Source organism: Blastocystis sp. subtype 4 (assembly GCF_000743755.1).
Source record: "Blastocystis sp. subtype 4 strain WR1 chromosome Unknown seqid_0073, whole genome shotgun sequence".
In the NCBI taxonomy this organism is placed as follows: Eukaryota; class Bigyra; order Opalinata; family Blastocystidae; genus Blastocystis; species Blastocystis sp. subtype 4.
This window is the reverse complement of record NW_014569474.1, coordinates 13,127-37,846: the sequence shown is the minus strand read 5'-3', so window position 1 is coordinate 37,846 and position 24,720 is coordinate 13,127. Positions and strand designations below refer to the sequence as shown.

The following is a 24,720-nucleotide window of genomic DNA, read 5'->3' as shown; positions in this document are numbered from 1 at the left end:
TGAATTCATCACCCAAGGAGTCACCCTCCACTTCCTGAGACATTCTCTTGTCCATGAACACACGGCTACACATCAGTCTCTCTTTAACATTCTTTACAGCTTGTTCTCATCATCAATGTCAATTGGCTTCTGAGAACTAAGAGCGGGATAGCAAATGTTAAGCTACAACGAAATCAGACATCTGAAAACCAATCAACCAAATTGTGCATTCTCTCGAATATCCACATACCTTCATACGGAACCACTACAATTAGACCCAATAAGGTAGGCTATTCTGTATTATGGATTGACCGAAAGAGAATTGAGGTGGGGTAAAATAGGTTTTCATAGAGAAGCATTTACTTTTAATTGAATTATGGGATCTAGGATTGCTTTTCATTCGATCTTGTCACTGCTTTCTTTGGCTATCCCCTTTTTCGAGGCAAGAAAGAACCTGGGGATATCATTTCCTGTATCATTTCCACTGCTTACTCAATTTCGAGTTATACGTAATTCATTATACCATTATCATCTCTTTGGATCGTTCCATCGATTTTCAGTTATTCTCCAAATGCATTCTAGATACACAATACATTAGTAAAGTCTTAATAGGAAGAAGCAGGTTTCACAGTAACAATTTGTAATCAGTCATTCTTTTGTCCCCATGAGAAGTGGAGTGTCCCTTCTGTCACTTCTTCTATGTCTATTAGTCTTACTCTCTCTCAAGACATATTCAGTCGTAACAAAGAGGCTCATTGATCGCTATCCTTGCAAGGTAGTTTATAGTGGGTTAAAGCATGACCAGCGGACAGAAGATCATGAGACAATAGAGGATAGTTCAGAAAGAGTAGGAGATATGGTAGAGCCATCAAAACTCCCCAAAAAGGGTACATTCACTGTAATTATAGTTACATTCAACGAAGTACTCCTTGAGAAGACGTTCTTTTCATTGTTGACTGTGATGTCTAGAGTTCTCAATGTGCTTGGTAATACGAAACCTGGTTATGTTGATGAGGTTCTGATTATTGACGATCATTCAGATATTCCTGTCGAATGGGACGCAAATGAGACTCGGGTACGAATCATTCGCAATGGTTGGAATCATTGGTGATTCTCATCATTAGAAAAACGTATGGGTCTGATTGGTGCTCGGTATATCGGTGGAAATAATGCCAGGAGTGAGTTCTTTGCCTTTATTGATGCTCATGTTTTTGTGGGTCCTGATTGGCTGAAAACTCCTCGAAAGCTGCTACAAGAAGATCCTCGTACAATCGTGAACTACATCAACTTTAATCTTGATGCAGCTGCCTACCGTCCTATGAGTTTATGGAAAGGAATTGGGTCATCTGCTACGATTTCTATGGATCTGCGACAATTCTGGGGCGGAGGTTCCTCAGAGGACTTGTTTTCTCCCATCACCATGGGAATGTTCGCCATATCCAAATTCTGGTGGAATCAGGGTGCTATGGATCCTGAACTCCGAACATGGGGAGGTGAGAACGTGGAGATTTCCTTTCGGACATGGCTTTGTGGAGGACGGATTGTGGTGGCAAAGGATTCTTTTGTGGCCCACGGATTCAGAACGAAGTTCCCGTATCCTGTGAATGGTGCGGATGTCCAGCGTAATTATGTGCGTATTGCAAATGTGTGGATGGATCAGGAGAATCTGGATTTATTCTACAAGGCGAGTAGAACTCCACTAAAGGACGGGAAACCCAAATCCGATTTCGGTGATATCTCGGCCCGTTTACAGTTGAAGAAGGATCTTCACTGTAAACCATTTAGTTATTACGCAACAAAGTTTAAGGGTCGTGCACTGTGTTTACCTAGTGAGTGATAGGTAGGTTGTTTACGAGTAGAGCACATGCGACCTGAGGGATATCAATGTGGAAATGTAATGGCTGTAAATCCTAGTGTAATTAAGCACCTTTCATATGAGCAAATGTTCTATATCAATGCGACCATGTCATAAGGATGTGTTTGTTGGATAGAAGAATAATCCATTCGTTTGTTTATAGGTTGGAAATCTATTAATACCAATTGTTGATGATGAATTAGATGAATCTATTAATTTCTGTGAATTAATGGATTCCACCCTAATAATTCTATTTCACATTATGAATCCATAGAGTATTACAAATGAATTAATTCTATCTATATTGGAGTATCCATTATTTCTTCGCAATTACCTTCTACTTGCTCAGTTATATCAGTAACTTGGTAGTGATCCAGAATCCTTCAATTGCCACACCAATCAGCATATTACGTTGTATCGACAATGCAAACCAATGTGGACTTGAAGGAACACAGCAACTGGAAGGGATCGACATGGGTGTACTTTGTGACTTTGATTCAAGTTTCGAGAAGTAAAAAAGCAGAAGAAAGGAAAAGAGACTTACGAGATGTAATAGCCACTGCAACCGACGATATCGACAGTACAGAGGATTATTGAAGAGTTACTTACGTTATAGATTTTGTATACTGGTTAAGAAATAGATCGGATGTGTATGAACTCGATTCATTTGCTTCCGAATTGTCAAACGTTCTGGATCGCGTAATTTACTTCCGAAATGTGTATCTGTTTACTGCACTTAGTAGCGGTTTTCTACCTGTGTATTTGAGGTATCTGTGAGTTTTCTTGGATCTCATCATCATCAGAGGGTTTACTGCTGAGGCTGTCACCCAAAAGGATGTTTTAAGATTGTTAGAAATCCTGCTTTTATCGTATCCACTCCCACGACAGGTTTTGCAAGAGATTAAACCAGAACTGATCAATTTCAAGGATGTTATTGAGTATTCTTCCCATTAGGAGTTTATCATAGGCCCATCAAAAAGGTATCTGTTCAGTCAAGTTATGTTCATCTGTATCAGTGTCTTTGCTATATGTATCCAGACCTCCATCTCCATAGTGCTCTTTCCTATTTTTCCGTAGCATATCAGGAGAGTGAGATTGCTGCTACTGTCAGGAACCGCTTTCTCCATTGTTGGGGTCTCGCCTTTCTTCCTGAGAACCCACCCAATGGAGAGTACTTCAGTGAAGACGATGACACCATTGTGATGAATGGAGATTACTGGAATCCACTTTGGGTATCGAAAGTTCGTGGAGCTCCTTTATCCTCTGAGATATGTTGGGGTGAGCGATTTTCAGTAACAACTGATCGATCTAATACTTTCTTTTCGGAAGCAGTCCACCTCTCAAAGGCTGAAAACATGGCAATTTGTGTTTTTGAGTCTAGTCAACAGGTGCTGTTCTGGACATGTCCTAAATGTTCAGCTAGGAATACTTCAAGGACAGGATGTAGCGTTTGTGGCGAAGCAATTCCTGACAATGTCAAGAATGAAGGTTTTACCAAATTGAAATATGTGTACCCTTCTCTCTTTGTGAATTCCTACTATATGACACAATCAGCTGATCCTGTATAGTATTCTTAAGGAAATACATTTGTAGATGAGTCCGAGTCTGTATCTTCGTTATCCAATTGCAAAGGCTACTCCATGCAATCTTCTAAAGCCTAATATGAGTATATCTGCAGAACCTGTCTTCCATCTGTATCCAAAATACACACTGACTCCTATCTACTCTCCGGTATGGAATTCGTTCAATGGAATCTATGTGTCGTACATCCTCCCTCATGATTTGAAGACACCTACAGTTATTTTGCGATCAGACGTTCTTACTATAACCAATTTGGGAGGTTCTCCGAATCGTTTACGTATCCAGGCTAATTCTGATCGGGTTCGATCTTTAAAGGTCCTTAGTCATTGGGATAATAACTACTCCTCTGTTATGGATCTCTGTTTTGAGGTGGAGATAGATCTGCATCTGATCCTGAATATTCGTTACGTAGTGGTTGACTCACAGCTGGTGATGCTTGAAGTACATAATGATATCATTAAGCTTCGATTGAATGAGTCTGCAGACGATACTCATATCACTCGAGTTTCGGTTGTGAATGAACCGCAATCGGCGGAGCATGGAATCCCACTTGGTATTCTGGGTGTGTATGTCTACCATATACTCGATAAACAGAATTGGGGCTCAATTCCCACAACAGCTGCAGCTTTTTCCATGATTGGATGCCACATAGGACCGGAGTGTGGACTATATTCTCTCTCTGAAGAACGGACATCTGTGCCTCGATGTGTCTTATCGCTAGAAACCTCAGGAGAGAAGAACCACCCTTGGTTATCATTCATGCATATGGATCAACGGATGGAGTATCATCATACGAGCTATGTGATCTCTGAATTCAGCTACTTTAACGAGACATGTTGTTTCGATCAGTATGTTGATTGGACTTCTTCACAAGTCCAGTTCGGCCGAGGAGCTCGCTTGGGTCTATTGTATTGGAAGAGTGCCTTGTATGCCCAAAAGCTGGCCGTGGAATTCAATCTCTCGTGGCCATCGACTCAACCAGGTTTCTGTATGTGGTGGGTGTGTACAACGGCGCTTCCCAAACATCGCTTGCTAACAGCTGTTGCTAAACTGCTGATGCAGTACTGTAATACTGGTTCTCTGGATCCGGTTCAAATTGACATCCCTTTCTACATCCAATCATCCATAGCTTGTATTCTTCTGAACCGTGGTCCTAATGGGTCTGCTTTTGTGCGTTATGTCCGTCTAACATCACGTGAGCGATGTGTGACTGGGGAACGTGATATCGATATCTCTCCATCGGTTAGCGAGATTCATTGCTTGGATGTGAGTGCAGCTGAAGAAGTACAATTACAGAACGAACTTTCCTTACAAGTGGCGACTGTTGGGGATTATATCGTTATTCGAGCTGACGAAAAGCTACTCTTTGCGAAGTCGAAGCTATTGCTTCCTTTTGTTATGTGCCAACCCCAGGCATTCGTTCTTTCGGGTTTTGCTGGGTCTTTTGTGACCATATCACGATATGAAGTGGCTTCTGCAGCTGAACAGACATCTTTTATTTTAGTCCCTTCATCCGATACAACTCTCTATCAGGTTGCTATGATGTCACCGCAAACACAGTTCAATACAGCTCCTTGTCGTGTGACATATCAGGATCATATTTCCTATGGCAGTACAGATCCAGTCTTAGGCAACCCAACCCTCTATGAGATGAACGGGTATACCTTTATGTTGGACGAAACAAGTCGGAACTATGGAGTTTTTGCTTGGAACCAGGACCATTCGCTATTGTTCTATATGGAATTATGCGAATCTATGCCTAGTCATTGTTTTGTGGCTGTAAATCGTGGCATGACTTGTACAGTGAAACGAGTAAAGGCTCGTAGAGAGTCGGAGATGTCGTGTTTCACCAACAATCGTCTTGCGAAGTTCGGGTGTAACAGCAGTGGTCTGATCAACCACAACAATACCTGCTTCCAGAATAGTGCATTACAAATGCTCTTCCACTCAGATTCCTTCAAACGATCCTTATTCCGTTTCTATCATGAGTACATCGAGAGGAAGCTTCCCCAAGACAACGAGAACTTCATTTGTACACAGTCATTGATTCTGATGCTTACTCGACTTCAGGTGTCAATTCGGGCTGCTGAGTTCAATAACCTCATGTTGGTTCTCCAGAAACGTTTTGATTTGGGGTATCAGCACGTATTCACATTAATTGGGTATGAGTTGTAGGACATGAGCGAGTTTACAGACTATCTCCTTTCTGCTGTAGACAGCTGCTACGAGGCAATGAAGAAATCGGTAGGAACATGCACTATTCGCAACCCTTTCCTATTGTTTGAAGGGAAACAGCAAGAACGAATCAGTTGTTTCTGCGGAGAGTTATGTGATAAGACAAGTTCTTCCCCACTCCCAATTCAAACAAGCTACATCACGCTGACATCACCCCTTTATCCTGTAACCAACATTCAGTTTGAGAGTTATGATTACAATGTGATCATGAGAATGAACCTTTAGCTGTAGATAGAACTAGAAAGACCCTTCACCACCTTTATCTTAATATGTGAATATCATAAGAAGGGAGTATTTATGGCAGTGGAACGCAATCCAAACAAGCCTGCTTTTTCTTCTCTGACGTTATCTAAGGAACGCAGTAAGAATCGTGGTTATGAATGATCCAAAGAAAAGATGTCAGCGAATCGGATTCCATCATTCCATTCCTACAGTTCGTCCTATCTTTCGTATGAGATCTTTTCGGATGGTTGTGAGGCTTTGAATGATACATTTGTCGGAACGGGAAAGAATCAACTTGTTGTGGATGTCTTAGTACGAGAGGTCCTTCCTAATATGCCTCAAATCTTTCAGACCAACAATGGTGACTTCAAATGTGTAGGGTCGTTTACTATTGAGGATATTGGCTATGTGGGACTAGTAGAGATGATTCATTGATAGGAAATGTATCAGAAAGTGGTTACTTATAAGGAAAGTCGTGCTTTGAATGACTCCCATCATGAGTCATGCCCAACTGATGCTGTTTTCTCTCTTCAGCACATCGGGTCTCTTCCTCCAGCTACACAGTTGCTTCCTTCAGAATTGTCGTCATCAGCCGATTATCTACAATCCATTTCATCCCTGTTCTCAGTAGTGAACTCGAAGGAACCTGAAAAGCCAATTCTCCTTTCCTCGATGACAGGGGTATATCCACTCTTCTATTGTGATACAACTCCTGATGATAATTCCGTTACAGTACATGATGAAGATGAACTGGATCATTATGGTGTTTTTGTCAATGATACATTGATGGGTACTTGGACAGTACAGAAAGAAATGAATACCTGTTTATCATCGTTTTTCCAGCTGATAGATAAGAATAAGGTATTGATAACAGGAACCATGATCCTCTTTTTGGAGTATGCCCTCGTCTTTGACGAGTCATTTGGAATTGTATCGTATCCATGTGTGACAGTCGATGGTTGTTTGAAATCAATCCAAGTGAATGAGAAATGGTATACTCTAGTGGTTGAGTCGGAAATGGAAAATACCAAGATGGCAAATGTCAAAGAATACATATATCAGTAGAAGTTAATAATGGAATTGAATGTAGATGTGATGACCATTTGATTCAGATTAGTCTCTCGACGATGATGGAGGATTGTACACATCAAGTAATTACGTTTACCAATACCAAGTCAGTGTCAGCAGAAGGTTTTGTGCTCATTGATATCCTTTGACATTGGAATTTAAGTACCTTCATAATGCAGGATCCCAGATGACCGTTTTTGTTCCAAAATGTTCCAGTTCTACAGGCGTGTTGATGAAACTAGAACACGATCAGACATTTTTGTTGGAATGGTATGGGGAGTATGTGACGGTGAGTACTTCTATTGGATGTGATCCGTAGGATCAGAAGAACCGACGTTCCACCGTCCCTTGTCTTGTACTTCATTATTCTCCACTTGTCATTCATTCGTCTTTGTATCTCCCAGATGTAACAGTTCTCTCAATTGAATCTATGGGTCTTTCCTCTCTGGGTTTGACAGCAGAAGATCGAAGAGCCAGGCAGTGTGCTAATTGTAACACATCGGTTTGTCGACGCTGTGAATTCACGGAATATCCTACATATCTTCGTTTTAACATTTCGCGTACTTACTTTGATGAGAAGACATACGAACTCCAAAAGGATTGCAGTTTTGTGAGTGTAAATCCGTCACTTACGATTGGCACAGTAACGACGATTCATAAAAGTCATCTCTAGGAAATGTATACATTATATGCAATTGTAGTTCATGTTGGAGCTTCGTTTGATAGTGGACACTATATTGTGTACTGCAGACATTCAGATGATGGAGATAACGTGAAAATCGACAACAAAATGAATCAGTGGAACTTATTTAACGATGATATGGTGTATCCGAGAGAATGGAAGGAGATTCTGACGGAACTATCAGATTATGGGACATGTCCTTACTGTGTTGTTTACTGTCGCACGACGTCGCTGACTCCCTCTACTTCAATTCCTGGATATCATCGAGAGGGACCATCTTTAGATGAATATGACCCGAAGTGTGTTGAACTGGTAGGAGTTGAAATCGGTCTTGAATATAGATTGAGGAACGAAATAACCAGATCCTCTTGGAGGTAGGGACTGCTCCATTCTTATTGAAGAAAAAGAATCAGAGTTGGAAGACGCGGTTAGCGGATATTGTTTCCAATGAATGATAATAGGTTGAGTATATGTTTTATGTTTGTTTAAATTTTTTGGTACATAAATCCGAGGATTATTCCAAGAAACAACGCACTTGCAGATAGGAATTATAGAGTTCACGGGAAATTACAATTGTTTTGTTTGATCTGTTATCTTCAGAAATAGAGGATGGATTATGTCCCAGGTAGTTTTTTTCTATTAATACATAATGATACAGAGAGACTGAGGAGATACCATCGTACTGCCGATTTGGTAAAGAAGGGTGTTATTGAATACGACAGTGATACGAAAAAGATCAAATGTCTGTTCGTGTATATTCTTCTGGGTAAATGTGTAGGGGTTGTGGAAGAAAGATCTCTGGAGGGGTTTCGAAGTTCTTGTATCATACAACATCCAATGTTCATATTGAAGCAATGAAGAAGCAGGAAGCGTCTTCACCTCAGCGGAAAGTCTGGAGTGTATTCTTCTGCGTTGGTTTGTGATATAGGCTGTTGAAGAGTTTATGAGGCAAGGAGAAATGCTGGCTACATATCACAAGAAAATTGCTAGAATCGTTGAAGAGAACCACCTTCCTTCCAGTGTCGTGGAGAGTCCCGCATGGACTGATTTTGAGGAATGGCTCGGACTTCCCCATACAACTCTCTATCGTGTTAATCAGTTGATAAATGATGTCGAAGAAGAGAATCTCAGGAAAAGTCAACAGGCTGGAAACGAAAATAGTTTCCCTCTTTTCGTGAATGATCCACTTTGTAGCGCGATTATTTAATCTCAATTGACTTGTTTCTATCCAAACAACGAATTGGAGGCAGTGTCAAATTGACACTCGTGTCTGACACTGTGAGAAAAGCAAATCGACTGGAAAAAAGAAATAGTTCTTTCCAACTAATAGGAATTTAGAAAAGAAGGTTGAGGAATATGTTTTCGCCGTATCAGACTTATCATGATACTGATAAGCACAGTTATGTTCCATTTACAAAGGGGATACATGCAGCTAGGAAAGGGACATCAGTTCACTGTGAATCCTTCATATGGAACACCAATAAAGAATAGAAGATTCTATTTTCAATTTCCATGGGGGCCGTATTCAATTTCGTGTTCCCTTGTCTTATAGATCCGCGGTTTTTTCGCTCTTCAGGATTCGAGGTTTATGATGAATAATAGTATTCTTTCTTATAGAAGTGAAAATGATGGAAAGTGCCATTGTCTCTCTAGCCAATAAGTTTCTGTCCACTTACATCAAAGGTCTAGATCCAAGTGATTTGTCCCTCTCTATCTTGAAAGGTGAAGTCACCCTCCGCAATGTGGTATGTTACTGATTGGTTGAGACTCATATTATAGAGTGTGAACACTGCTTTTATGGATTCCCTTAACCTCCCTCTATCTATTAAGGAAGTCTTTGTTGGCAGTCTTGTGATAAAGGTATATTTGAAAACGTGGTTATTATCTAGTTCCCTTGGCTTTCGTTAAATCGTGATCCTATCTCTGTAGAAGTAGATGATGTTTATGTATTGATGACTCCACTGGACTCGGAACCTAGTGCTATTACTCAAGAGGAACAGAAAGAAGTAATTGAAAAAGTGGAAGCTCCGGCAAAAGAAGAAGTGAAAGCTGAGAAGAAGCCAAAGAAGTCTGATCCTGATGCCGTAACTGACTTCTCAGGTGCTTTCGATCTTGCTTCCATTCTAGTGAACAACTTTAAGTTTATCCTTCGTCGTTTACATATTCGTTTGGAGGGCAACCCGTCGTCCCCAATTCCTTTGTTTTCGTTGGGTATCGCTCTTGATAGTATTGTGTTTGATACGATGGAAGCCAAGGAGTCGTGTTCTTCTTCAGACATTCGTAAGAACTTTGATATGAATGGTCTCGTTGTGTATTGGTGTCTGAATACAAGTGCCCTTTTAGCACAGGCACCAGAGGATCTCTGTTTATCTGGTATGCGTTCTTTCTTTAGGGATATGCAACCCTTGGTGGATACTCCCAAGAGTCCTATTGTCTATAATCCTGATGATCGTCTTTTAGATGATCTCCATTTGCATGTTACGATTCAAGGAGATCTGCGTAAGATCGAAGATAGAAAAAGGTCTTCAGAGGAGTGTATGAAGCAGATGTGTGAAACAATGAAGGTGAATGAAGCAGATCCTGTGGATGCACTAATTCTGGACCGTCTCCATCAGCTCAAGGAGGAGGACCTCAAGAAGTCTCGCAATGATTTTGCTCTATCTCTTCGCAATACATTACGAGAGGAGGATGAGGACTATAAGGTGGTCATGGGGTTGCGAGCACGAGAATTGGCTGAATGTTATTGGGAGTTGATGAAGACCCCATCTCCTATGCTGCGTGTGAATGTGGAACTGGACAAGATCGATTTAGAGATCGAGAAGTCCCAATATGAGAATATCGCCTGTTTCCTCGATGATTTTCTGGCTTCGCTTCCACCTAGCCAACCGGCTCCTACTCCTGTTGTGGAGAAGGAGGAAGAGAAGGAAAAAGAGGAAGAAGAGATCAAAGAACCAGGAACGCCTCATTATGCATTTGGAGTCGTTTCATTTGCCTGTTGTGCAGCTGACTATCTACTTACCTCCTATACTCCTTTTGTGTGTTTCATGTTACTCCTCTTCACCATTCCCTACATGCTATTCCACAACTTCCTTCAATGTCTACTCATTCTAGTTGCTCTGGTTGGATTTGTTGGATTTGCCTTCTGGCGTCTGAAGCAGCGTATTGAAGGATACAACAGTCATGTTGACAAGGAAATGCACTATCGTGAGAAATTGGTATCTGCATCGGTGTTGATGAAGGCATTTGAGTTGCGTTTGAACAATGACATGGTGGGTGGTGAAACGGAACATATTATGGCGTTGTGTGTCAATGATTTGGGCGTAACTGCTTCTGTGACGAAGGCGGCAATCTATGCTTCCCTAACGCTACGCGATGTTCATATCAATGATAATGTGTCAAGTCGTCTTCAGGAAAGGGATCGTCAGCTAATGTGTGTATGTGATATAGATGAACAGGGATGTCCTAGTAATGTGATTGTAAAGCCTCTATTAGTGGCTGAAGTAACTATGGCTATGTCTTCGTCTCCAGTATATGTGTTGAGCAAACAGGATATCCTAGTGAATGTGGAATTGGGCCAAGTCAATTTGGTTGTAAGTCGTGTCCTGGTGTTCAGTCTCTTGCGGTTCATTGCTCCTTCGGAGAAGGTCAAGCTTTTACTCAAGAAGGCTGCGTTGAAGGCTGATGAGAAGGCAAAAGAATTGAAGGAGTATTCGGATGCCTTAGTAGAGGCCCCTCCCAAGCCAATTCCTGCCAATTGGGAGCGTCGAACTATTGTCTTGGGTCTACATATGGATGGTGCGAGTGTGATGTTGGATACAGAGAAGGGTGGTGCGGTGATGTGTGCTGGAGTGAGTAAGATATCGGCAGAGGTGAGTATTTGTGCGGCATCGATTGTTCTATTCTGTAATGTTCATGATGTGAATGTGCGTGATTGTACACCTGGTTGTGGTCTTTATCCTGATGTTGTGGCGATTGGTCGTACGGATCAGTTGGAAGGAAGTGCCAGTAATGATTTCCTGGATGTGGGTGTGAAACTGTTCAATGATGATCGTTGGGCTCAGTATCCTGGTTACTCGTTAGAGGCCAAGTGTTCTATTGGTGCTCCAGTGTTGACAGTGCGTATGCGATTTGTGCAGGAGCTCTTGAACTACATTAGTTCGGGACCCATTAAGGATGGATTGGACTTGTTAAGTGAACCAGAGGAACCATTAACAAAGAGTGGCAATCTGCCTGAAGTGGAAGCTGCTCCCGAGCCCAATACTCAGATTGTGGAGAATTTGGTTGACTGTGCTTACACGATTGGTATGCAGTACATTGTAACGAATGGAGATCAGGGCGAGGATACACACATTCTGGAGAGTCTGCAAGGTATTGCCACGAATCTGAAGCGTAAGTTCATTGTACCGAATCCGAATGATGATCTGGTTCCTACTGAGATTCCTCGTGTGGATGTGGTGATTGCAAATACTTGTCTACGTATTCCCCGTGCTTCGGACAGTGCTGATCTCATTGCTATGAGTCTGGGTCGTGTGACAATTAGTAACAGCGATCCTGAACTCGAGATTGTGGATGAAAAGCAGATTGTCCGCAAGGAGTCTGTTGTATACACGCTGAACAAGCTGTCCCTGAAGGTGTCAGGGGTGTCTCTGTATACAGAGTTGTCGGGTCGTACACAGACGATTATGGGTTCGATCGATTTGGATATCGACGTGGTTCTGGCTGTGAAGGTAGAAGCTTCGCTCGTTCTGTCTCGTATTGTCTTGGCTCTCTCGGAGGATCAGGTGCTAACACTCATTCATTTGTTGACCCAGAACCTTGCGGAGAAGGCTATTGTGGTGGAAGCAGTTCCTACAAAACCTCGTCAACCTATAACAGAGGTGGAAGAGTTGCCAAAGGAGAATGTTGTGGCTCGTGCTAGCAAGCGTCTGTCCGATCAGATGGACGAGGCGAAGGTTGAGATGGATGCTCTTGATGAGATCAAGGATGATGATTCGGAGGAATCGGGTTTCATGCCCCGCAGTGAGAGTATCTCATCTTCACTGGATCTGTCGGACACAATCGTAGCCTTTGAGGAGCAACGTCCAAAGGAGAACAATGGAGCCTTTGCTGACCGTATTCATGCCAACATTCTATTGGAAGGAGTAATCGTTGAACTCTTCCGTGGTGATAGTGGTTATGAAGGTATTGAGAGCTCGAAAGAAATGATACAGAAGGTAGGAACAGTGGAAGGTTCTCTGGCAGTGGTTGGTATTGAGGATCTGGGAGTGAAGGCCTATTATCACAATATGGACATCTCAGCTTCAGTATCATTAGCTTCATTCTTTGTAAAGGATTCTCGTCCAGAGTCCCCTCTGATGCCATCATATCGTACATTGGTGCGACTTGGAGAAGATGACAAGCCTGCTTTCACACTGTTGGCTGCTCTACAACAAAAAACGTTGGGCGATTTGCATAAGGTGAAGATGACAGCGGATCATGATATCAATGAACCTGTGTTCAATGTTGAGGCTTCTTTGTTCTTGGGTCAGGTTAGTATCCTTCCTTCACCTTGGATCTTTGTGATGTTGGACTGGGCCATGGCAGTGGGTACTAAGGTCTCTGAGGCCTTTGCTGAAGCTACAGGTTCAAGTGAGCCTGTTCCAGAGCCTCCTGTTGAAGAGAAGCCGATGTTGAAGGCAAAGGAGAAGGTACAAGAGCCTGAGCCTGAATCTAAGCCTGAGCCAGAAGAGAAGACGGTTGCTGCTCTGATTCCGAACATCGTGTTCAAGCTCCATATGGATCGAATGGCTCTCTACATGGTGGAAGATACGACTCTTAAGACATCACCCGTATTCCTATTTTGTTTGGGTGTTGAAGTGGATGCTCATGTGACCCCTTTCATGGATGTGGATGTGTCGGTGTCAGTGAACAGTACCCGTGGCTGCCGTTCGAATTCGATGCTTCAGTTGTTGCCTACGGACATGCGTGATGCTATCTATCCGTTCGGTCTGAATGTGTCTGCTTCGGTGTGTGACAATATCAAGAATATTCATGCGAAGGTCTTGGGATCGGAGATGGTCATTCGTCTGGGCATTCTGGATGCAAAGCTATTGTTGAATGCCATTGGCAATATCCTGCCTAAGCCCAAGGAGGACGAGGAAAAGGAGGTTAAAGAAACAGTGAAAGAGGAAGTGAAAGAGAAGACCAAGGAGGTCAAGAAGGAGGAAGTGAAGCCGGAGGTGAAAGAGACCCCAGTAGAAGATGTCATGCGGATTGCTGCGAATGTGGTTCTGGATAAGATTACCTTCATTCTGGTCAATGATGCTTTGGAATTTGAATTACCTGTGTTACAGTTTAGTGTAAACCATGTGAAGGTGGATGCAGCTATGGGCAGGAATCTCTATGCTCATGTGGATGTGGCTTTCCGTTCAGACTACTACAAGTCGAGTCAGGCCCTGTGGGAGCCATTTATGGAGGCCTGGGGTATTGGTGTCCATGTGAAGCAGATTAAGGATGTGATGGAGAAAGATCCTTTTGTTTCACGTGATTCCCAGGAGAATGAGGTGGCAAGCGAGACGATGAAGGTGAGTGTGGTGGCGCCACGCATGCTGCAAATGAATATCACAGCCACTTTGATGTCTTCCTTAGTAGAAACCCTCGGAAACTTCATGACCTGTACTAGTGGAGTGCGTGAGGCTACGGATGGTTTCTTCGTACGTGTCAACAATACCACAGGTTATCCCATGAAGTATTTGGTTGAGAGAGATGGTGGTATTAACAAGCTGATGGAGCAGCTGGATGAGCATGCTGCAGAAGAAATGGCTAAGGATCATGTGTTGTTCGCTGATGTGGTGGATGTCGTAGAGCCATACTATACACGTAGCCGTTGGATGGAGTTCCATAGTGAGGTGCCTCACATTCGTCTCTATCAGCAGATCCCTCTGCTGATGGATAGCAGTGATGCAGCTGAGAATAATCTTGTGATGAAGGCGAATGAGGTGAAGATGAGTGATGCTACCTGTGGACATGTGTTCCCAATTGCTTTCTCTGTAAACAAGAACGGCAAAGTGTTGTATGTAGAGCAGCTGAATGATACTCGTCGTGATTCTCTGGTGGATCGTGTGAATACTATGACAACGAAGGTGGAGACTCCTGTTGAAATGACACGAATGGAATCCTCGTATCGCAATGTGTGGAGAGATGTGCCTGCAGGTGGTGTTGCTACGACTCTGCCTGCTCATCCTTCGTTGGCTCTCCTGTTCTTGAAACAGAATTATCGCAAGATCCCTGATCGTTCGATTCAACTTCAGGTTGAGGGATTCGAGCCTGTGCATTGTCTGGTGGATCGTGAGCGTGTGTTGTATCAGCCAATGACGGATAAGGAGGGTCGTCTTCATCAGGCGTTGTTGCGCAATGCTGTTCGGAATGGTCGTAAGACAATTGAGTTGACCTCCACAGTGTCTGTAAGTAACTTTATGGAGCAGCCAATCTTCGTTTCCTTTAAGGATACAGCCAGTGACATGCATCATGATGTGGAGCTCCAGCACCGTGTTGCTGAATTCTGCCCTCTCCGTTATGCTCATACTGCTGAAATTCATTTGCATGTAGGAGAGTATGAGGGTTCACAGATCTCTGTGGATACGATTACCAGCAAGGCGCTTGCTGCATGTGTGAATCTTGGTGATAGTGAACATCCTCTGTATGCTCGTGCAATTATCAAGGAGGATACAGTTTATGATGCATTCAACAAGGATTGTATTTCTGTCTTTACTCTCACTCTGGTGCCTGTGATGTCGATTATGAATCTTCTGCCTGTGAATATGGAGTACCATGTGTATGATGCAGACACGAAGATTGCCGAGGGAGCGATCAAGGAAGGAGAGGAAATCAAATTCAACGGAGCTGCTATTCTTGCTCAAGAAAGGAAGGATGTGAAACTACGGATTGCAATTCGTCCTGATGGGTTTGAGGAATTCAGTAATCCTTCAGAATCCATCATTCCCTTCCCTATGGAGAAGCCCCAGTCTGTGTCGTTGAAGGACAGTGAAGGACATACGCTGCGTCTGACTTATAAGGCAGTGTGTAGTAATTTGGGTGTGACTACACTGGAGGTATATTGTGATTTCTGGTTGGTGAATTGTACTGGTGAGACGATCACTGTGATGGAGAAGGGAGAAGATGAATCCCAACAGTGGGTGTTGCCTGCGATTCCAACATCGATTGTGCCTGCTGAAGACTTCCATTTCGATAAGAGTAAGAATATGAAGCCTATTATGTTCTCCTATTTGCATCCTGAGTCTCGCTCGCGTGCTATGGTGCTTCGTGGCGAACACACATCATTCTCAGAAGGTGTAACTATTGATGCTATTGGTAGCAATACTCGTTTCTGTATGCCTAATAAGAAGGATCCTGAAGCGAAGGAGAAGAAGGTATATGGTGTGAATGTGGTAAGTGGTCCAATTATGTTTGCCTTGACGAATGTTGTCGTGATTACTCCTGGTGTATTCCTTCTTAACAAGACTGGCACAGATCTGTCACTCCGTCTGGGCACCAAGGATTCTTCCCCCATCACGGAATTGCCTGCTGGTGAGACGATTGTGTATCATTGTCCTGCCCCTGTGGATAAGATTGCTCTGTGTGTGAAGAGTAAGTCATTGAAGAGCGAATGGACTCGTCCTATGGACATCACTATGGAAGAGGAACAAGAACTTCTGGTGTTGCCTGATGACATTGATGCGAAGTATTTGCTGCGTATGCGAGCTGGAATGAATTCATCGCAGCGTGAGGTGGTGTTTGACTTTGCAGATGCCTTTAACACATTCCTCTTCTTAGAGAGTCAGAAGAAGAAGAAGCTGTTGAGTCTGAGCAAGAAGGATGAGGATGAGGAGGTACGGATTGCTGATCTTCTGGAGGAGAGTATGAAGGATGACGGTACAGCTACTGTGGAAGAGTCCCTGCGTCACTTGAACTCGGTGAAGAAGGCGAAGAGTACCGAGAAGATTGTGGAGAAGGATGACACATTGACGCTGAATGTGAGTTTCGCTGGCTTTGGTATCAGTGTTATTGACAAGAAGCCTCAGGAACTGTTGTTCATTTGTGCTGAGGATCTTCAGGTTCAGTTGCATATGTGTGGCGATGGAAAGTTGATTGCGGGAGTTACATTGATGAAGTGTCAGATCGACTCCAGCCTGGTTGGATCGAAGTTCAATGTGTTGTTGGGTTCGACGGAAGCAGGTCAGCCGAATGAGGCCTACGACCCAGAGAATCCTGCTGGAATGAGTCCTGTGAAGCCATTCTTTGAAGTATCTGTCTCAATCCCAACACATCCTACGGTGACTATCGTGGAGTATTTGGCTGTATGTATCCAGCCCATGGTGTGTGCTATCGACTCAACTACAATCACAGCTCTGTTGGATGTGGTTAATGATATCAGTATCAACATTCAGGATGTGGGTAAGGTGGATGGTCGTTCAGTGCTTGATACGTTCGCTATGTTTGCCCCTGTCAATGTGATTGTCGCTAAGGTAGGTCGCAGTTATATTCTGGCCGATAACTTTATTCTCCAGCCCATTAACATCAAGTTCTCTTTCCGTAATGATCCATCAGCTCCTTTGTCGGATGCTCTGCTGCCACAAGATCCTCGTCTCATGCCTCTGGTGGCCATGTTCAACACTTTCACCAACCTTGTGGGTAACCTGGATAATGCAACGATCTGTCTGCGTTCTTTGATTCTAACCAACTACTACACAGACATGGGTGCTTTTGTGAAGAAGGTTGCCCTGTTCTATGTCAAGGAAGTCCTCCAGAAGTTCTATTTACTCGCTGGTTCCTTCAATCTGATCGGAAATCCTGTGGAGCTTGTCGGAAACGTTGCTGATGGTGTGAAGGCATTCTTCACAGAGCCAGTGCAGGGTCTGATGCACGGTCCTGGTGCTTTCGTAGGTGGTCTTGGTAAGGGAACGACACAACTGGTGTCAAAGACGGCCTATGGTCTGTTGAATAGCGTCAGCAAGATCACCAGCACAGTGAGTAACGGTGTGGCCTCTCTGGCAATGAGTGATTCGTATCAAGCAGATCGTGCTGCTGGAAAGTCCAATATTGTACATGGAGTATGGAGTGGTGTAACGGGTGTGTTTACGGAAACGGGTGCCGGTCTGAAGGAGGAAGGACTGGTTGGAGGTCTGAAGGGTCTTGGAAAGGGCTTGGTGGGCGTCGTAGCAAAGCCAGTGACGGGAGCTATCGATACAGTGACGAATGTTGTGAACAACGTGAAGGATGTGGCCCACAAGGAGAAGGTTGTCGAACCTCTTCGTAGTCCTCGTTATATTCCTCTGGATAACGTGCTGGAGACATACAATAGTCATTTGTCTGATGGAGGTGTGCTGCTCCAGAAGGCGAATAGTGCCTCAGGTATCCGTGTGTTGCCTACTGAGCGTTATGTGGTGCACTGTGTGGTGAACAGTGGAATGCAGATTCTCCTTCTGACCACGGATAAGGTTGTGTTGCTCTCAGCACATGGAAAGCTGTTTGGTGTAGACTCGTTCAGTAATTTGGAGGTCCATCACAATGGTCAGGAGTTGAAGTTGATTCCTCGCAACACCAAGTCTAAGAACGAAATGGTGAAGAGCATGGGTCATATGGTGAATGCCCTCACTTCGACTGTCGATGGTGAACTCCATCTGACAGAATGCGATTTGCTGTTGGAGTCGGAGCGTCTGTGCGAACTGGTAGAGCAGTACATCACTCAGCGAATAACGATGACCAACGATCAGATTGCTGATTTAGTTCGTGCTATGATGCCTGAGATCCATTCCAGTGCGAGCCAGGAGGAAGAGGAGGAGGATCCTGAGGAGGAGAAGCGTCGTGCTCCCGTTCTTAGCGAGTTGAAGGTCCAGAGTGTTCATTTGTGTGGACGAAAGCGTATGGAAGTGAAGGCTGAGAAGGAGGCGAAGAAGCGTGTGACCCAGTATAAGGTGGAAGTTACTTCAAAGGGTGAGGAGCGTGCTGTATGGAATGTCTACTTCCGCTACAATGACTTGGATGATCTGTTCAAGACGTTGAAGTCGAAGTGTAATAAGGAGGATGTTAAGAATCTCCATCTGACGAGTCGGAGACTGAAGTTACTTCGTACCAAGAATCAACGCGAAGAGGCGGTACGTCGTTTCGTTGATGTTCTTTCGATGAGCGAGAACTTGATGGAGCAGGAAGAAGTGGATCAATTCTTTAAGAAGGATGCTTTCGGTCTTCATTGGGAGAATGAGATTCCCGATAGTGAAGAGACAATTCGAGAGAGTGATGAGGATGCATCTGAATAATTTATACTTTTGTACTTTCATTGTTTGTTCAAATAGAGTCTATTTTATTATGGATGTGGGGTGAAATTGAGGAATAAATGAGATTTTGACCCAACTCTTCTAGCCAGGAGTTCTCTTATTCTTCTGTATTCTCAATAACCACCATTTGCTACCATGGCTGCTGCTGCTGAGATTAAGCTATTCGGAAAGTGGTAGGTAGACCGGTCGAAACTGATTTTGTGTGTACCTTGCTTGAATTCTATGAATGGTGGTTAACTCTGTTTCTAGGACTTTCGATGATGTTGAAGTTAGTGAGGTTGCTCTGAAGGTATGGTTGTAGATGTGGTAAAGTGAGTTTTGTAGGATCATCTGGCTGTTGCTCCCAAGAACGCCACCTATCTTCCTCACACTGCTGGAAGATATCAGTTGAAGCGTTTCCGTAAGGGCCAGGTATGAATATGAAGTGTTTGCTGAGTTTGTAGTGTCCTTTGGTTGAGCGTCTTGCTAACTGCCTGATGTTCCATGGTCGTAACACTGGAAAGAAGATGAACGCTATGAAGATTGTTGAACAGGCTTTCGATATCATCAACTTGATGACTGAGAAGAACCCTCTTCAGGTTCTGGTGGAAGCTGTTTCGAATGCTGGACCTCGTGAAGACTCAACTCGTATTGGTACTTCTGGAGTAGTTCGTCGTCAAGCTGTGGATGTGTCTCCTTTCCGTCGTGTGAGTTTTGCTTTGACTCTGTTGACGACTGGAGTATGGTTTATGCGGTTTGTTTGAGTATAGGCTCGTGAGGCTGCTTTCCGTAACATCAAGACGATGGCTGAGTGCTGATGAACTGATCAATGCTTCGAAGGGTTCATCGAACAGTTACGCTATCAAGAAGAAGGACGAGATTGAGCGTGTGGCAAAGGCTAACCGATAAGTGCTTTTAGCCTTCGGGCTGTTCTACTTGGCTGCAACGATTTGATTGTGGTGGACTAGATTGTTTATTAGAAACAATGGAAATAGTCATGTTTTCTTCTCTTCCTTCCATTTCTTCTCGCACACCTAATGTCTCTCCGAACCGTTCGTTCAAACAACTTAGTACCATCAGATCATAGGTCCAATCGACTTTCGTGAGATTCTGACTGAGATACTCTTCAGGATCAAACACATAGCAAGCAGCCTTTTCAGGAGGTTCTTGGGAATTCCACTTCGGGTTGAAAAAGAACGAAAAACGGAGCTTCCAAGCGATTTTCACTAAGAATGAAAACTTCACGATGACTCCACCTTGTTGTGTTTGGATAGTTGGAGGATACATTGGAGGAATACTGAAGGAATAGGGATATTTCTTTACTGACCGTGTGTTAATGGTGAGGGAATTCACAGTATCACTCTTTACAATTCGTCCCTTCAAATACGGCGAATATTCTTCATAGCAAAGAGAAATGATCATCTAATGAACAAGAACGGAAGGAAAGAGATACCTGTTCGCAAGGGATGTTCGTATCAACAAACGAAGCTAAAAGCTGAAGACTGTCTCCCAATACCAGAGGAGATGTCTGAAGCTGGATATTACAAATGACGTTTCCATTGTGAGTGATCCCAAAGATTCCAAGAGGTGTTCTATCAATCATTTCAACTTGTGAATCTCACTTTGTTCTAAAGACAGGTTCCATCTCCTGTGTGACTTCCTTTGGGTCTGTATTGAGGTACTCGGAGTAAGATGTACATATTCGTGCTCTGGACCAAATGGCATCTTGCATACCCTCCTGTACATCAAACTTGGCGAGGTTCTTGAACTCAAGCAGACTTGAAGTTTCTGAATCTCTAGCTGGTTCTTGAGCATCTTCAGTAACAATAACAGATGATTTGGATAGATATTCCTGGAGATGAGACAGGTATCACATTCAGACTTCAGTGAAGTCTTCACTGAATGAACTCGTATCGATAGGGAGTGAAGTAATGGAGAAAATATACTCTTGGTCTCCTTTGTAGGATGAAGGAGTGGGTGAAGGGACGAATTGGAAAGAATAGTGATGGATATGTTAAGACAGTAATTGGGATGGATAAGAAATGAGGTACTCCATCCTTATCAGAGAAGCACAATGAAAGGAGATGACTAGGAATCACTAGAAAGTGGGACAAGTACAAATATCGCACACAACTCGTCTTAAAAGATGGAGGAATCTCTTTGGGTAACGTGACTTGGAAGAAATCTACACATGACGTCTCATTCCACTACGAAACAAGTCTTGGTTGATCGAATTGTGATATCTCCATCGATAATCATCGGATTTGTTTGATATATACAGTCTGTACTGTCATTGATGAACTTGTTCACATTTCCATAAGATGTTGCATTTCGAATCCTTTTTCCGACCTTCGTCTCATTCGGGAGACATGCTAGATTTGGAATAACACCAATATGACCATGTAACTACCAAGATAATAGAAAATATCATGACTAAACCTGAACAGAGATAAAGGAAAGATAGGCACTTTCATCGGAAGCGTTGATGGGATCAAGAGTAATAATCCCACCTACAACGGCTCCAGGAAAATAGGCTTTTCTGGAAAGCTTTACACATACTGAAATTGATTGATCACTCATTTTGAACAAATCATAGCCAAGGATATGATATTTGGAGATCCAGAAAAAGGGATGTTTTAATTAGTTGACCTGGAATTGTAATTACGAGTTGTTCATCATGGTTGATGATTTTGTTATGACCATCCCGGATAGTGGAGATGTATTTCTTGGATAGATAAGCGTGTTATATAATAGGAAGGGAATATGGTATTTAATGAGGCGTCTTCATCTGATGAAGCGATGGAGGTACAGAAAGACGGTTTGTGATAATGAATAGGAAGAGTCTGCTAAAACAGCAGAATTTAAGAAAGGATTTGAGTTTGATGAGGGAGGAGACGATGAATCGGATGATCAACAAGTGAAGGGAAATGAAAGGATGGGTAGGTTCATTGATTGTTGGTGATGAGTAGAAAAGCTGGAACGAAGTCAACGAAATTCAAAACTAAACAAGCTGGAAGAGCGTATTCGACGAAAGCGGGAAGCTATTGTAAAGCGTCAACAGGTATGTATTGTTGAATGAGGTCAGGTAAAGGAATCTGAGCAGGCTGGATCTGGTTCTGAAGATCAAGAGGAAGATGTCGTTGCAGATGATGATGTAATAAAGAGTGTGAAAGCGACATTAGAAGGAGTCGAAAAGCGAATTCCTAGTAAAGAGGAGTTCTTCTCCAAGGAATCAAAACAAGATGAGCCACCAGCTCGGAATTTCACAGAGTTGCATTTATCACGTCCTCTTCTTCGAGCTGTTAATGAGATGGGTTTTGTGACTCCTACACCAATCCAGTCTCGATGTATTCCCTTGGCTTTGGCTGGAAAGGATATTTGTGCTGCTGCAAAGACAGGAAGTGGCAAAACTGCTGCATATCTCCTTCCAATTATGGAACGATTGTTGTAGGCATCAATATTTAATAGGACTGTAGATACAAGAATGCTTCTCGAAATCTGATTCGTGTGGTGATTGTAACTCCCACACGTGAACTGGCTTCTCAAGTATACAATATTGCATTGAAACTGGCGAAGTATACTAAGATCACATGTGCACTGATCGTAGGAGGTCTACCACTTCAGAGTCAGGCTGTGGATTTGAAGTATCGACCAGATATTGTGATTTGTACCCCAGGTCGAATGATTGATCATCTTCACAATACTATGTCAGTGGATCTGGATGATGTGGAAGTGGTGATTCTGGACGAGGCAGATCGATTGATGGATCTGGGCTTTGTGGATGAAGTGGGGTTCCTCCTTGTTATTGATGGCTAGTTACATGAGCTGTTGAAGCTATGTCCTGTGAAGAGACAGACATTATTATTCTCAGCTACGATGACAGATTCTGTATCCGATCTGATTGAACTCTCACTTCACAATCCTGTGAAGGTATTTGTTGATCCTGTCAATCTGGTGGTGGATAAGCTGGTTCAGGTATGTACTGAAGTTGTGATTCATCGATAGGAGTTTATTCGAGTACGTCAGGAGGATCAACGTGAACCTATGCTTCTTTCACTTCTGGTTCGTCATTTTCCCTCCGAAACAATTGTATTTTGTGAGACAAAGATCGAAGCACATCGTCTTCATGTGATTCTCGGTCTTATGGGTCTTCACTCATCCGAACTACATGGAAATCTCACACAATCACAACGTCTTCAAGCTTTGGATCGTTTCTCGAAGAAGGAGGTTGATATTATGTTGGCGACGGACGTAGCTGCTCGAGGCTTAGATATCAAGGTTTCTTTCATGAAGTGGATTGATTGTAGGGAGTGAAGACGGTGATCAATTTGCACATGCCAAAAGACGAGGCAACGTACATCCATCGTGTGGGTCGAACTGCTCGTGCGGGTCATGCAGGCCGTGCTGTGACATTCGTGGAAGAAGAGCGCCGAATGATGATGAAGGAGTTGGTGAAACGTGCTGTGGCTGCCAACCAGCAGATCAAGACTCGTGTGATCAGTAAGGGCGTATGGGATTCTTGGATTGTTGAAGTTCTAGTCGATTGAAAAATTCAGCAAACAGTTAGAGGCACTTCGTCCTGATATCGAGGAGATATTCCAAGAAGAAGTACGTATGATGTGAAGGGATCACAACTAGAAAACCGAAAAGGAGATGGAAATGGCTACGATGGAACTGACACGTGCAGACAATCTCCTGAAACATGATAAGGAGATTCATTCTCGTCGTAAGCGAACTTGGTTCAAAACGGAGAGGGAGAAGAAGATGACAAAGGCAAAGGAGTTTGCTACAAAGAAGGCAAAGGAGATGTGATTTAGTCTTTTTGAGTGTTTGTCTGAAACAAGAGATGGGTAATCATCTACTCTTCTCCAAAAGGATACCATCATGACACAGAATATAACAATTCCAAATGAATAGATACAAAGAGAAATCCGAATGAAGAAAGGCCTTCTCATGACACGACTCAATCATACGAACAAGAGGTATTTTCGACTTGGAAATGAATTGAAAGGAAAGAAAATGTAGATAAAGAGCATGGCTACGTTAGAGCAAGCAATGATCAGCTACCTAGCAAGAGACTGAGACCTTCATACAGACAGTATCCTGCATATCCTCGTTTCATAATAAAAGAGACAATAGAATCATCTATCAATTGTCAACAGTCGTCCGCTAGAATCCCTGAAAAACCAGTCTTTCGTCTTAAGGGATTATTCCACCTTAAGAATTACTTTTCAGTGTTAAGTGCTGTCTGGATGGATCAATCTCTTTCAATTGATTCTCCTAACGATAATGGAGTTGAATTGAAGAGATGTGCCGCTATTCCTGCTGAAGACCAAGCACAAAAGAATGAACAGCCGCATGTTGTGAATGCCGTCGATCCTCAGGAACCTGAGTTGAGATTGCGGGAAGAAGATGGAGCCAACTATTCTGTATCGCAAGAGGAGATTTCAAATAGCCCAAAGGAATCATCAGACCGTGATTCGCATGACAGTGGTTCATCACCACCAATTGTTGACAACCAGACGGTTCTAAGTAAAAAATCATTTCAGTCATTTCTATCAAATGCTCATGTGCACCAGTCCCAGGGAAGTGGAGAAAGGAGACCGCGTCGTTCTGGGTCTCCAGTTCGTGGTCATCAACGAAGAAATAGTCAGCCTTCGTTGTACGAGACAATTGTAAGTGTCAGTCTGTTTGATTATACGTAGCGACGACCAAGACCACGAATTCAAGTCTCTTGGATTCAAGATAAGCAAAAGCAGATCCGGAATACGTGGAATTCTCGAGGAGATTCATTGAATGACATTTCC

General features: G+C 43.2%; 7 protein-coding genes across 7 annotated transcripts; all 7 read left to right on the top strand.

Moving 5' to 3' along the window:
- Positions 1-835: 835 nt before the first annotated feature.
- JH06_3140 (polypeptide n-acetylgalactosaminyltransferase) lies at positions 836-1,951 on the top strand (the record flags this gene model as incomplete). Its single annotated transcript, XM_014672821.1, is given in 4 exon segments — positions 836-918; positions 949-1,073; positions 1,104-1,808; positions 1,824-1,951. 4 exon segments carry the CDS (start codon positions 836-838, stop codon positions 1,949-1,951), a joined length of 1,041 nt encoding a protein of 346 aa, XP_014528307.1.
- Positions 1,952-3,375: 1,424 nt separating this feature from the next.
- On the top strand, positions 3,376-6,937 carry JH06_3139 (ubiquitin carboxyl-terminal hydrolase; the record flags this gene model as incomplete). Its single annotated transcript, XM_014672820.1, has 6 exons — positions 3,376-3,396; positions 3,428-5,560; positions 5,591-5,851; positions 5,882-6,011; positions 6,042-6,289; positions 6,311-6,937. 6 exons carry the CDS (start codon positions 3,376-3,378, stop codon positions 6,935-6,937), a joined length of 3,420 nt encoding a protein of 1,139 aa, XP_014528306.1.
- Positions 6,938-7,172: 235 nt separating this feature from the next.
- Positions 7,173-7,613, top strand: JH06_3138 (hypothetical protein; the record flags this gene model as incomplete). Its single annotated transcript, XM_014672819.1, has 2 exons — positions 7,173-7,229; positions 7,260-7,613. The coding sequence occupies 2 exons, from the start codon at positions 7,173-7,175 to the stop codon at positions 7,611-7,613; spliced, it is 411 nt and encodes a 136-aa protein (XP_014528305.1).
- Positions 7,614-7,616: 3 nt separating this feature from the next.
- Positions 7,617-8,000, top strand: JH06_3137 (peptidase C19 domain-containing protein; the record flags this gene model as incomplete). The annotated part of the gene is made up of 1 exon (XM_014672818.1): positions 7,617-8,000. The coding sequence occupies one exon, from the start codon at positions 7,617-7,619 to the stop codon at positions 7,998-8,000; it is 384 nt and encodes a 127-aa protein (XP_014528304.1).
- A 1,247-nt stretch (positions 8,001-9,247) lies between these two features.
- JH06_3136 (vacuolar sorting-associated protein) lies at positions 9,248-18,916 on the top strand (the record flags this gene model as incomplete). Its single annotated transcript, XM_014672817.1, has 3 exons — positions 9,248-9,367; positions 9,402-9,482; positions 9,512-18,916. The coding sequence occupies 3 exons, from the start codon at positions 9,248-9,250 to the stop codon at positions 18,914-18,916; spliced, it is 9,606 nt and encodes a 3,201-aa protein (XP_014528303.1).
- Positions 18,917-19,069: 153 nt separating this feature from the next.
- JH06_3135 (40S ribosomal protein S5) lies at positions 19,070-19,822 on the top strand (the record flags this gene model as incomplete). Its single annotated transcript, XM_014672816.1, is given in 5 exon segments — positions 19,070-19,107; positions 19,184-19,223; positions 19,259-19,345; positions 19,378-19,667; positions 19,684-19,822. The coding sequence occupies 5 exon segments, from the start codon at positions 19,070-19,072 to the stop codon at positions 19,820-19,822; spliced, it is 594 nt and encodes a 197-aa protein (XP_014528302.1).
- Positions 19,823-21,676: 1,854 nt separating this feature from the next.
- JH06_3134 (dead-box ATP-dependent RNA helicase) lies at positions 21,677-23,725 on the top strand (the record flags this gene model as incomplete). Its single annotated transcript, XM_014672815.1, has 10 exons — positions 21,677-21,718; positions 21,750-21,852; positions 21,883-21,974; positions 22,005-22,360; positions 22,390-22,699; positions 22,730-22,888; positions 22,919-23,191; positions 23,221-23,421; positions 23,453-23,521; positions 23,552-23,725. 10 exons carry the CDS (start codon positions 21,677-21,679, stop codon positions 23,723-23,725), a joined length of 1,779 nt encoding a protein of 592 aa, XP_014528301.1.
- Positions 23,726-24,720: the final 995 nt, after the last annotated feature.